Source organism: Sarcophilus harrisii, chromosome 1 (assembly GCF_902635505.1).
Source record: "Sarcophilus harrisii chromosome 1, mSarHar1.11, whole genome shotgun sequence".
Lineage (NCBI taxonomy): Eukaryota > Metazoa > Chordata > Mammalia > Dasyuromorphia > Dasyuridae > Sarcophilus > Sarcophilus harrisii.
The window spans coordinates 356,706,132-356,719,402 of NC_045426.1; the positions used below are offsets into that span (position 1 = coordinate 356,706,132).

A 13,271-nucleotide genomic window follows, 5' to 3' on the forward strand; every position below is an offset into this window, starting at 1 on the left:
TGTATAGTATACAGCAAAAATTATTTGAAGAAAATGCAAATGAAAAAAGAAGGCAAAGTCATTTCTATTTGTAAGTGTAGGTTTACTTTAAAAATCCAGAAAATCAATTTTAAAAGTTAATCAAGATAGCTTCTATTAAAATTGGCATTACAATATATACATATCCACAAGTTATCTGCCTATTTGTTTATATGTATGCACATATCTACCATCTATCTAGATATAAACATGTTATAAATGTATATATTTTATACATGTGTGTTCACATAAATTAATTTATAAGTATATATAACTATATGCCCATATTTAAGTTTGGAGCTCTCTATTGCACTCAGGCTGCAAGGGCAGTGACTACTTAGTCCTCATTCTACTACTGATCATTGAGTTTTGATCTGCTTCATTTCCAACTGAGGCTATTTTATTCCTTCATGGACAACCTAGTGGTCCTTGTCTCCTGGAGTTCACTATAGTGTGCCAAACTTAGTGTGAACACTAATCAGCTTAGCCAACTTAGTTCAAAACTCCTGAACTCAGGTAATGCTCCAACTTCTGCCTTTCTGGTAGTATAGATTATAAGTATATGCTACTATATTCAATCTATTTGAATATTAGTAAGAAATATATGAAGACTTCAAAAGAGAAATCTCACCTCCAATAGCTACAAAATGCACTAAAGAAATATACATTTAATTATATATAGTTAGTTATTGTTCATGGCTAGGCTATACCAATATAATAAAAATGATTCTACATAAGTTAATTTTAATGTTACAAAAGGACAATTTTACAGAATTAGACAAAAAACATTCATCTGGAGGGGCAAAAAAATCAAGTATTTTAAAGTCATTAATAGGAAAAATAGCAATAAACAATGTGTGCCTATCATCATCAGACCTCAAAATAAAGAGGAATGACTATCAAAATTATTTTATATCAGTTAAGTAGAAAATTAGATAAAAGGAACAAGCTGAATAAGAAGTGGAGGCAAACATATTAGCCTAGTGTATGAAAATCCAAGAACTTACATAACTTGAAGGGGAAAACTGTAACGCAGTTTGGCAGAAAATAAGTTGAGCCTACCATTTCATACCATTTAACACAGTAAACTCCAAATTAATAAGCATGCAAAATGAAAAAGATCATATAAGGCACACAGGCTGAAAGAGAGGGAAGGGGAGAGATGGAAAAAGAGAAAGAAAAAAACAAATGAATGGCAGTACCATGTATAATTATGATTAAGGATATAATTCATAGTTATTCAATGGGTAGATTATCACAAAAGAAAATTTTGATTATGTAAAGTTAAAGAGCCCCTTTTTATTTAAAAAATAGAAAAAAATAGAAAATAAAACAGAATAGAACATTGTCATATGCTCAGCAGAATAACAGGTAGGATTCAAAATAGATAATAAATTATCAGTTAAGGATATATAATAGAAGAAATTTTACTCATGAGTGTCCATCTTTGCTTTCTTCTAGGTTTTTTTTGTTTGTTTTCTGCTGTGCACTTTTTTTCCTATATTCTTTTCCCCCTCTCACCCTCCCCACTTTCTCCAAACAGGCATAGTTAAACACAGATATATTGATATTTACGTGTTTAGATTTATACATACATACACATTCACACCCTTCCACAGACCCATACACATATAACATAAGAGCAATGTTTGTGTATATTTCCCTGCTAACTTTCCGCTTTATTCTCCTTAACTTGCCTTGCTATTACTTAACCTCCCTCTATCCATGGATCCCTCCGTTGTCTTCTTCCCTCCTCCTTTGCTTCCCCCTCTATCCATCCCTCTTCCCCTCTCCATCCCTTCCCTCTTATTTCTTTATAGATTTTGGAGGGTGTTATATTCTTCATAGTATATATTTAGTATTGCCAATTTAACCCATTCTTGATGTAAGTAGGTTTTCAGAACTATGAACCCTCCCCCACAGTACTTCTGTGGGTTTTCAGAACTATGAACCTTCTCTCTGTGTCTGTTCTTCTTCTGTACCTCATTGGTATAACAATTACTAGTTTTACATTTTCGTAGGTGGTTTTGCTTTTTAGAGTGAAATTATACTCAACTTTGCCCCAATCTTTCTTTTGAGCTTTCCAATTGTTGATGTCAATCTTAAACATATATTATACATTTTCATGTAAATACACCTAAACAATTTGTCCATGCCAAGTTCCTTGAAATTGATCTTTGATATTGGCTCTTATAAATTTTCTATTGTTTAGTTTTTGGTGAAAGCAAGTCCTGAAAATCTAAAAGTTCATTGAATGTTCATTTTTTTCATTCAATATTATGGATAATTTTGCTAGATATATTTTTGGCCACAGGCCTAATTTTTTGATTGCTGGTATATATGATTCCAGTACTGCAGTTTGTTAGTGTGGCTGCCGATATGTCCTGGACAATTCTAATTGTAGCTCCATAGTATTTGAATTTTTTTTTTCTTTTTTCTTATAAAATTTTCTGGAGGTTTCAAAATTTGGCAATAATATTACTATGTGTTTTCCACAAAGGATCTCTTTGAGGTAGTGATCGACACATCTTTTTCTATTTGTTTTCTTCTCATGTTCTATATTCCAGGACAATTTTCTTGGATTATTTCTTACATTATTGTGTTCTATTTTTTGGTCACAGCTTTCAGGTAGTCCAATTATAGTTTCTCTTCTTGATCTGTTCTCCAGATTTGTTTTTCTTATGTTTCACAGTCTGTTCTATTTTTTCATTCTTTATATTGTTTTGTTCTTAGTTTCTTATACCTTCACTAGCTTCCCCTTGCCCAATTCCGACTTTCAAAGTTATTTTCATCTTTAAGAATCTATATCTCTTTTTAGTTGATTAATCATTTTTTCAAAATCTTATTTTTCCTGTATTTTTTAATTTTTAATTTTTTCCTTCTCATCTGATTCTTTAAAAATTTAATTCTATAAATTCTCTCTGGGCAGGGAGCCATTTGACATTACTCTTTGGGGTAGAAGCAGCTTTGCTTTTTACTTCAGTGTCCTCTGAAGATGAATTCCTGTCTTTCCTGTTCCCATAGTAAGTTTCTATGGTTAGGTTCTTTTTTTTTTTTTTTTGCCCAATCATTTTTTTAAGTGAGAAGTATTAGCGTAAGCACCTCTAATCTTGGGATGAAGGAGGATGGGTGCCTCTATCTTCACTATAGCTTTCCCCTTTGACCTAGGTCCCCAAAGGAAGAGCTCCACCCTCCAGCAGGTGCTCATAGCCAGCAACATCCCCGTCCCACTGCTTCTGCACTCATCAGTGCTCTGATTCTTTCTCACTCAAAACTGCAACTCTGCAGCATTGTTGAACCTGGCATTTCTAATCCACCGAGGTTCACTCAGTCTTCCCGGACTGGGACCCCCAACTCCACATGTAGTATAGGAGGTGAAGGTTCCTGTGGTCTCTGCTGAGATACCAGCCAAACCCAGCTTGTCCCAGGGCTCCCACTTGGTGTTTCTACAGAGCTAGCCTGAAGCTGTCTGCACTTCACACTGGGGTCTTTCTTCAGATCTTCTGAGATTGTAGGACCCTTGTGCTGCTCCAAGTCCTCTAGATTTTTCACCAGTCTATGCTTGCCTTTAGGGGCAAATTTGTTCTGTTTGCAAGGGAAATCAGAAGAGCTTGAAATTTACCAACCTACTCCAACATCTTCCCAGAATCCTTCTTCCCTCACTTTCTCATCTCCTCAAATCACCCCCCCATTAAAAAGCCCTTTTACAAATATTATCAATACAGCTAGAAGAAAGAAAACTTATTCTGAGAAAAATCTTTACATCAAGCATTTCTGATAATAGTTTGATATTTAAGAAATAGGATTTAAACAAAACTTCATTACAACCTTCAAAAGAAGAAATGCAATCAACCATGTGAAAAATGCATCAAATGACCTAATCTTGAATAAAATACAAATTAAAAGAACCTTCAGGTATAATGCCCATAACCCTCAAATTGATAATGATGATAAAGGATAAAAATAATCAGTTCTGGAACTAGAAAACAACCTAGAATTATTTGAGAAAAATTAGTACATTGTACATATATTTTGACTCATCAGTCTTACTTTGGAGATATACCCTAGTGAGGTTAATAACTGATAAAAAAAGTACTATACATATCAGGATGCTTAGAGAAGCACTTTTTGTAGTAGCAAAAAACTGAAAACGAAATGCCCACAGATTATGAAACTGCTGAACAAAAATTGTGGTAGATGAACAATAAGATTCTATTATACCACAAGAAGCAGCAAACATGAATTATTTCAAAGAAAACATTAGAAGACTTTTTTAAACTGCTATAGGACCAATTGAACAAAATAAGGTAGATAATATAAACAGTGACTACAAATAATGTAAATAAACAGCACACTAAAAAGCAACAGAAATTTGATACAGTTAGGTGTGGTGGTTTATCCCTTAAATTCCTGATACTGGGGGAGCTTGGCAGTTTTAAGCTGCAGAAGGCTAAACTGATCTGCTGACTGCATTAAGTCTGGCTCCTGATTGACTAAGGAGGGCCCATGTTGGAAATGAAATACTTTGAGGCAGATAAAAATTAGGAGTGATTATAAAAGGCTGTTCTAGGAAATCAGGTAAGTCTATTTAAATATTGTGAAAAATCCATTAAACTTCCTCTCAAAAAAGACACAGTGTCTAAAAAAGATAAAAAGGAATCTTTAGTTGAAAGAGACTATTACTCATGGCAAAAGGCCAAAATAGTAAGCATTCCACATATTGCCAATAAATGAACATTGCCTGCAAATAATTTTACAACTGTCTTTACACTTTTCTCATTCCAGATATATAACACCATGTGTTAGCTAAAGAATTCTGTATGTTGGTTAGCATAAAATTGTGTAAAATTTAAATAGACATAACTTGTAAATGCTTTTGAAATGACAAATCCCATCCTGAGGACCTTCAAATGAGTAAAGGTATATTGTAGAAGACGCTCTCAGTTACATTGTTAGGTGGTCATACTCTTCAGGGATGGAATATGGGTAGAATTTTTTTTCATTTTTGTATAATATAGGCTATCCAATAAAAGCATAGGATTTTATATTTAGGGCAGGAGGGAAACATTGAAATCATTTAGTTGAACTCCTATCATCTTACAGCTCAAGATACTGAGGTCTAGAGATGTTAAGTAATTTGTACAAGATCATGACAACACAGAGAGAATTTCAGTTGGTACTTAAGACCCCAAATCCAGTGATCCTTCCATGCTATTTTGACTAGGACCTAGTAGAAACAATAGTAGTATTGAACTTAATACATATACTCAAACACAGTTTATGTTGAAATCCTTGAGTTTCATATTGAATTCTCAACAGAATCCAAACTGTTTGCAGACACATGGAAGTCAACATTCACAAAGAAATTTGGCAATGAGATGCAATCTCTGAAATGATTTGCTGCCAGCTTGAAAATGCTGTTCCATAATCTTGACTTGAAAATTTAGAATCAGGATTAATGAAAACACTTCCATTTGCCTATTAAGTATGATGGTTTTGTGGCATATGTCATCCTAATGCTTCACAAAAGCCTCAACAATTTCTATGGTTTGTGGAGGCTGATTGGCCTAGAGGTAAACCTTAATAAAATACATTTGGCTATAAGTGTACATTGGTCACAAAACATGGTATATTACTTGCTGTTTGAGAAAGTACAGCAGTTTACTTAACTCAGATCAATATTAAGAGCCTGGACAGAGAATAGACCAAAAGAAGCAAAGTCATTTATAATGGTTTTGGCAAAAACTTTATAATGTTGCCATGAAAATCATGACAGAAATGTTCCATTCTGTAGTGCTGTTCAAAATAAGCTACAAATTAAATGCTAATCCATAATAGAGTACAAAAATCATAAATATGCCATCAACTAGCTACAATGAAAAGAGCAAAGTGTGGAATCTTCCACATAATCACTTGGCAAGTCCATATTTGCCTCCATAGCCAAGAGAATGGGGGAATATGGAAAAGAAATATATACTTATAAACCAGGCATTGTGCTAAGCACTTTACAAATACTTTGATCTTTATAACGATCCTAGGAGACAGGTGATATTATCTGCATTTTACAATTGAGAACTGGCCAAGCAGGCTTAAAAGTGACTTGCACAGTCACATAGCTAATAAGTGTCTGAGGCTAGATTTGAACTTCAGTCTTCTTGACTCCATGTTTATCTCTCTATTCATTGTGCCATCTAGCTGCCTCAGACGTGATAATGTTTCATATTTATATAATGTTTTATAAAGTATTTTCTTCACAGAAAACCTATGAAACAGAAAAAAATTCTCATTTTTCAGATAAAACAAAAAAGACCCAAAGAAGTTAGCTGAACAAGATCACTTAAGTAGTAAATGGCAGAACAGAAAATTGAATCTATCTTCAAACTCCAATCCAGTACTCTTTTCACAATACCATGTGACCTCTCTAATACCAGAGGCAGTTTGAAGTGAGCCATGTAACAAGAATAGCAGACGATTCATCCACCAGCCAACTTTTAGACTGAATTACCTAAGACCACAAAGAGCTAAGAATAAAGTTGAAAATTCACTAGGATGAGCTATTGGCTTAATTGCTTGGAATGCTTGGACAGAGATGGAAATTTCAAAGAAAGCATCAGTTTGGGAATATTTATTTGTTTGATGATGAATCTAAATGATTGAATGTAGCTAATTGGTCATTGTAACAAGACTTCAGAGTAGTGAATCAAAGCATCACTATCCCTATTTTTAAGCTGAATAAACTGAGCACGAGAGATTAAATGATTTGCATGCCAAGGTCATATAGCTAATAAGAACCAGGATTTGGACTGTCAAGTTCAGTGTTTCTACCATACCATGGTACCACTTTTATTTAAGGAAAGATTATTATTAAGGAACTCAAAACGAAAGTTTTTCTACATTCTCCTCATATGCACTTAAATTTTCAATAAATGGGTTAATACAATTTGGTCAGTATTTTATTAGACTTTCTTCTAAGGATCTCTAGCTTGTGATAAGCATGATCACATTTCCCTTACAACATTCCTGTTATAGATGGATAACTGGAGCCTCCATATTGGATAATGTGGTTTCTAATTCAGTACAAATACTTTTAGTTTATTTTTTCTCCACAAGGCAACCAAGGTTGTGTCTTGCCAGAGGTCATACACAGCTAATGCAAATGATTTTTCCACTTAAAACACATTGCACACTTTTAATTATTAGGGCCATAAGCTATGCTCTATATGCATATGTTTTGTACTGATTTGTTTATATCTTCAGAACAATAAAATGATTAAAAGTGGGCTTGAATCATTTTGATATATTTTAAGTAAACTGAAAATAGATTTCAATTCAAATGGTCTATTTAAATAGATCTGTGATCTCACTGATTTGGGAGCTTTCTCCTTTGATGCAGATAGATAAACCATCCAAATTGAAAACATTTCTTTTAAAAAGGTAGCTGTAGATACTCATTGGTTAGTTATTAATAATTACATACTTTAAAATAATTAACATTTTTGTAAAGAAAATCAAAATAAATTGGCTTTTGTGTAGGTTTGCTAAATGTGTTTGTCATAACTATACCTTTTTCATTGTTTTCATTATTGCTTTTGAAATTTAGTAAAATTGTTCCATAGTTTTCAACCATAGCTTTGTTAACTTTTAAGTGTTCTTTTCTTTACTAACTATAGATACCGGGCAGAAGGAATAATACCAGAGACTCCAGCTAAACTCATTCAGTTTATGTATCTTCCTGAATACAGAAGCAAATGGGATAGATCATTACATACATACAGAATATTACATAGGATTGATTCGGTAATTTATTACTTAATGTACAACTTTTACTGCATACTTATTAAATGTTTTTTGGATTGCCTGATTAACTCCATGAGATTTGATTTTATTTTGAACTTGACTTCATTATGTCACAAATACTATTTAAAGAATTCAAACTGATATAACTTTTTCATATAAAAAAGCCATTTTTGTAACACTTCTTGATCCCCAACCCTAAATAACAGTATATTGCTAATAAGCCAAGATCAGTGATTTTATTTCTAAGAAGGTCATTTAGATTTGTTTCATTCTCTAGCTGTCTTAGCCCTCAACCTTGCCCAACCATTTTATAAATGTGTGTCTTTCATCACAAGAAAAATGTAGAGTGAGCCTCAGTACACATACACTACAACTTTTTCCAAAATGATACACAGCATGTTTCCTTCTAATGGTGAGTCAATAGACTCACTGCACATAAAAAATGGTATTGCCAGATAGCAATGAGTACTCATTTGTTATGAGTAGTGAAAAAGGGAATGTTATCTGAGAAGGAATAGAAGAGGGAGACAGAAATAGGAGAGAAGGAAACATTTAAGAGTAGAAAGCAGGACAGATAAGGACAAAACATCATGGAGCAAGAAATGGTAGCAAGAGAAAAATAGGATGATAAAGTCAGGCAATGGGTTTATGATCATAGACACAGGAAAAGGGCACTGAACTTTGAAAGGAGATATTATTTAACTGCTCATTAAGGTAGCTATAAAAGTAATCACTGGTGCCTGTATTATTAAGAGGAAAACAAGGTGAATCTTGATGGCAATTCCTATAGGCAAATGGGTGTGGTCTTTTAATCCAGTGATATAGCCATAGGAAACAGAAATAACATTGTTAAATGTGGGTGGTATCAAATAGAATTTTTGGAAGTCCAGAAAATTGTTCATACTATTTGCAAACTATTTCCAAAACAGTTTTTTCATTTCCTTGACCCTCTAGATCTCACATTTCTCTGACCCCAAGGGTCTTTCCTCTGTGCAGGAAGAGAATGTGATTCTGTATTTTTATGATTATAGAAATAAGATCTCTTTGACAAGTGTGCTGTATGATTTGGTAATTTTCTATGCAATTCACAAGTTATATTTTTCTTTCAAAGAAAAACTTTGGAGAATAAAGTATTTTGAAAATGCAAAATTTTTTTTTAAAAGTAACTGCAATTTTTATCTATTTTTCTTACAGGATACATTTATATTACACACCATCACTAATAGTTTTGCCATGGGCTCAATTGCCCCCAGAGATTTTGTTGATTTAGTACACATCAAGTGCTATGAAGGGGATAAAGTGATTGTCAGTTGTAAGTTGAAACATTTTGGTCATAATTTGGTATAGATTATCATTTATTGATTTTTCTTTTTATTTGCCCTACCAAAAATAATGTCCTCAAACATTTGTTTTTGGCTTTTATTTCCTAATAATAGACTATTGAAATAATTTCATTAGTCTCCTTTCATCCAGCTACTCTCCTCTCCAATGTATCCTTTATACAATTGTTAAAATTTTCCCAATGTATGGCTCTCTGTATCACTCCCTTGCTCACAAAACTTCAACAGTTCTCCACTTATCTCTAGCATGAAATACAAACACATTGGCTAAACATTTAAGGACCTTCACTATCCAGCTCTATTCTATCTTCCCAGTCTTCACATATCTTTTCTGTGCATTTAACATTCCTGTCAAACTGTGCACACTATTTTCCAGATTCGGTATTCCAGAAGAGATAGCCTCCCTCAAGTTTATCTCCCTCTTGGGTTACCATCTTTTGGAAAGTTTACTGCAACTATCTTTAGAAACATTGCAGCTCTTGAAATTCCTTCTACTTATCCATAAATTGAAATTAGATCCTTCAGCTAAAGATCTTTCATGATCTCCCTTACTGTGAATGGCTTTCTCTCTACTTCTGACCCTGATTCTGGATGAGATTTACCCAGCTCCTATAACTTTTCCACCCATCCTTCCCCTCCCTTTCCCCAAACTGAATTACAGGCACTAGGGTCAATACATTTTTGTATTTTATATTCATGTCTTTCAACACTACAGCTTTTATCACCTCCATAGAATGGTTATTTTATAAATTCCTGGTTTCACTGTATTTAGGAAGTATTTAATATATGCATGTGTTGTACTTGATAATTTTTTTTGTGCTCAATAGTATTTTTTCCAAATACACACAAAGACAGCCTTCAACATTTACTTCTGTAAGATGCTACATTCCAAATTTTTCTTCTGCCCCCAAGACAGCAAGCGATATGATATAGGTTAAATGTACATTTCTTCTAAACATATGGAGAGAAAATATTTGTCAAGTTATACAAGAAAATCAGACCAAAAGGGTAAAAAACATGAGAAAGAAAAAAATATGAAAATACTAGGCTTCGATCTATATTTACCATAGTTCTCTCTGAATGTAGATAGTACTTTCCAAGTCTATTGTAATTGCCATGAATCACTGTATTGTGAAGAACCAAGTCTCTGATATTCAAGTTATTCTCCCTTCTCCCCCCAAATCTAGTGTCTCAATGCCATTCAATACTAATACTATCTCATTTATGTAGTACTTTTAAGGTTTTCAAAATACTTTCCTCATACCACTTTTGTGAATTGGATGGTGTATTATCTCCATTTTACAGATAAGAGAACTGAAGTTAATCAGTGGAGTACTTTGTCCATCCTCTTAAAGTGGCAGAGATGAGCCCCAGGTCATCTGATCAATTTGACCCATTACATCGTGGACACATTTGTCTTTCTAGTATAGGTGGGTCCAAATGATTGCAACAGAGCTTAGTTGCTGTCCTGTGTAAGAAGAGAAAGGGAATAGAGAGGCCTTAAGCAAGTTAAGGAAGAGGGGCATTACATGTAACTGACCAATTTAATTGGACATATAAGACCCAGCCAGTGATTCCTAGTACTACCTGTCACATGTCCCAAAACACTATACTGCCTGTATGCTGCACTTGAGCATAAAATACTTCATTTGATAATTGCTACACTAAATGCAATCTGAAATTTTAATTATAAATCACATTCTTGCTATTTGTATCCTATTTTAAATTAGGGGAAATTAATATTTCAAATACAACTGCCATCTGTCCTTTGGAAAGCACTCTTCTGTATTGAAAATAGTTGCCTTTCAGTGTTTTAAGATTCCTCATTTTTCTACGCTGGTTTTCTTTTAAACACTCCTACTGTAGTGGGTTTGTTCTTGAGTTAGCTGCCTGTTAACTTAAAAATACATAAACAGGCTTTATTCTCTCATATTTAAGTTTTAGTAACAATTTTTATTGAAATTCAACCTTCAAGCTAAAAGAATATCAAAGTTAACATAAAGTCTAGAAAATTTATATACCTTATATTTGTACAGCATTTTATGTTTTTATCTCATTTGATTTTTACAACTACCCTGTTCTACCACAACTACTGGTATTTTCAATTTTACATACAAAACAATTGGAACTCAAAAAGTAATAAATCATCTAACCATTTTTAAGCTTTTCAATATCTATTGGAAGAGATATCTTTTATTTTTGAGTTTTTATCTAAGAAGATGCCAGTGTATCTTCTGTCACAATTGTGACACGAAGTGGGAAGGAAGCTAATGGTTAACAGCAGGAGCTATCTTTTTTTTCATTTAGTGCTCTGCAAAATGGTTAGCACATACTAAGGGTATAATAAATGCTTTCCCATTCATTCATTCCCATTACAATTACTTTAACATCTAGGAGTAGTCAGTTTGCCTGGAGTTTAAGATACTTTTTTTTTTTCTTCTCTGCTATTTTTATTGAATAATCAAAAGTAACCTCTCCTTTATGGAATATATCACATTAAAACCTCTGCTCTCAAGATAAACCAAGAAAAGAATAAATTCAGAGAGCAGAATCAGATGGAGAGGTATAAGAGACCTTAGAGGAACCCAGGCCATCCCATTTACAAATAAGGATACTGAGCCCCAGAAATTAAATAACTTGCCCTGGATCATAAAACTAGTATAATTTTAAACAGAGAAATATTTTAAAGCTCTTTTGGTATTAATGAAAAAGAATATTCTCAATCTTACATAACATCCACCTACTGATTTTTTTTTTTTAAATTTTGAACCTGACCAACACTAAATTAGGTGAACATTTCTATACATAGAGTAGAATAGGAAAAAAAAAACTGCTTACTTATACATAGGACTGCAGATCTATGTTACAGGTCTTTTTTAAAAAATAATTTTCATTAGCTATTTTATGTATATTATAGAATGCTATCTTCAAATTTATCTTTCTTGTTTATATCTCCTAATGATCTTTGTTCTATTTTTTGCTGATTTTTTTGAAATGAGGAGGTACATTTTGACTGAAATTCTGAGTTGATACAATACAACCAAGATGCAGGACACTCAACCTTACTTCAATAGTAGGCCCAGAGTAACAGAATCAAGACCTGTAATCATTCATTTAGCAAACATGTAAGTCACCAGAAGATTTATAAAGCATAAATAAGATCATTTTTGCCCTATGGAGTTCAAGATATGAAAATCTTTAGAATAGGCAGAGTGAAGCACTAACCAAACTTAATGATTCTTCCTTCTATAACTTCACTAATTTGTCTAAGAATAACCTAAAAATCTTTGATATTAGGTCAACCATCTGATCTTTGTTCCTAGGGATACAAAAATGGAAAACCATTTATTACCCTTAAAGATCCATATAAAACAAACTCAGATTCTTAATGACACTTAAAGGCAGTTTGAGACACTAGAGTATATATAACTTTGTATATTCCTAAAGGTAAAAGCTGACAAATATTAAGTAAAACTGAATGCCGTTTCATGTGTATTTTCTTTAGAGAATATATTGCTGTATATTTTATTATATATTATATTTGTCTTGTTTGTGGAAAAGTTTTCATTAAAATGCATTTCTTTTTTAAACTACTTAGCTGTTAGTGTGGAATATCCACAATGTCCTCCAACTTCCAGTTATATCCGTGGTTATAACCATCCTTGTGGCTACGTATGTTCACCGCTGCCAGAGTAAGTAACTGACATGCACATTAAAAAAAATGTTCACTTTATATAATACTAAATACAGATAATCTTTGCTAAGGAGACAAACTGTATTCTATTAAGATTTGCTGTGAAATTCTGCTAAATCCTGTCATGCCCATTAACTTCTATTACAGAGATGTACTTTATTGGGGGAAAAAACATTCTTAGGTTTAAAGTCATTCTTAAGCATAAGCAGATGAGCAAATTACAAAGTTTTCTATTCACAAAACTATTACCCTACTAGCCTATAACAGATGACTTTGCATTTCTATACAAGATTCATTCCTTTGTGTCATTGATCCCTATATATATATATATATATTTTTTTTTTTTTTTTAAAAGCAAATAGCCACGGATAACTAATGCATTAAGTCTTAAGAATTAACACCTCACCATTAATGAATTTATC

At 32.9% G+C, this 13,271-nt stretch overlaps 2 protein-coding genes across 2 annotated transcripts in view; one reads left to right on the plus strand and one right to left on the minus strand.

Moving 5' to 3' along the window:
• Positions 1 to 13,271, minus strand: part of POLI (DNA polymerase iota) — a 76,797-nt gene that overhangs the window by 24,364 nt on the left and 39,162 nt on the right. The window lies entirely within an intron of this gene.
• The window catches only part of STARD6 (StAR related lipid transfer domain containing 6), a 39,702-nt gene that overhangs the window by 24,238 nt on the left and 2,193 nt on the right, over positions 1 to 13,271 (plus strand). The window contains exons 4-6 of the mRNA XM_003759551.4: positions 7,689 to 7,815; positions 9,010 to 9,127; positions 12,754 to 12,847. Of these exons, the coding sequence (XP_003759599.1) occupies positions 7,689 to 7,815; positions 9,010 to 9,127; positions 12,754 to 12,847 (339 nt within the window). The remainder of the gene's footprint in view (positions 1 to 7,688; positions 7,816 to 9,009; positions 9,128 to 12,753; positions 12,848 to 13,271) is intronic.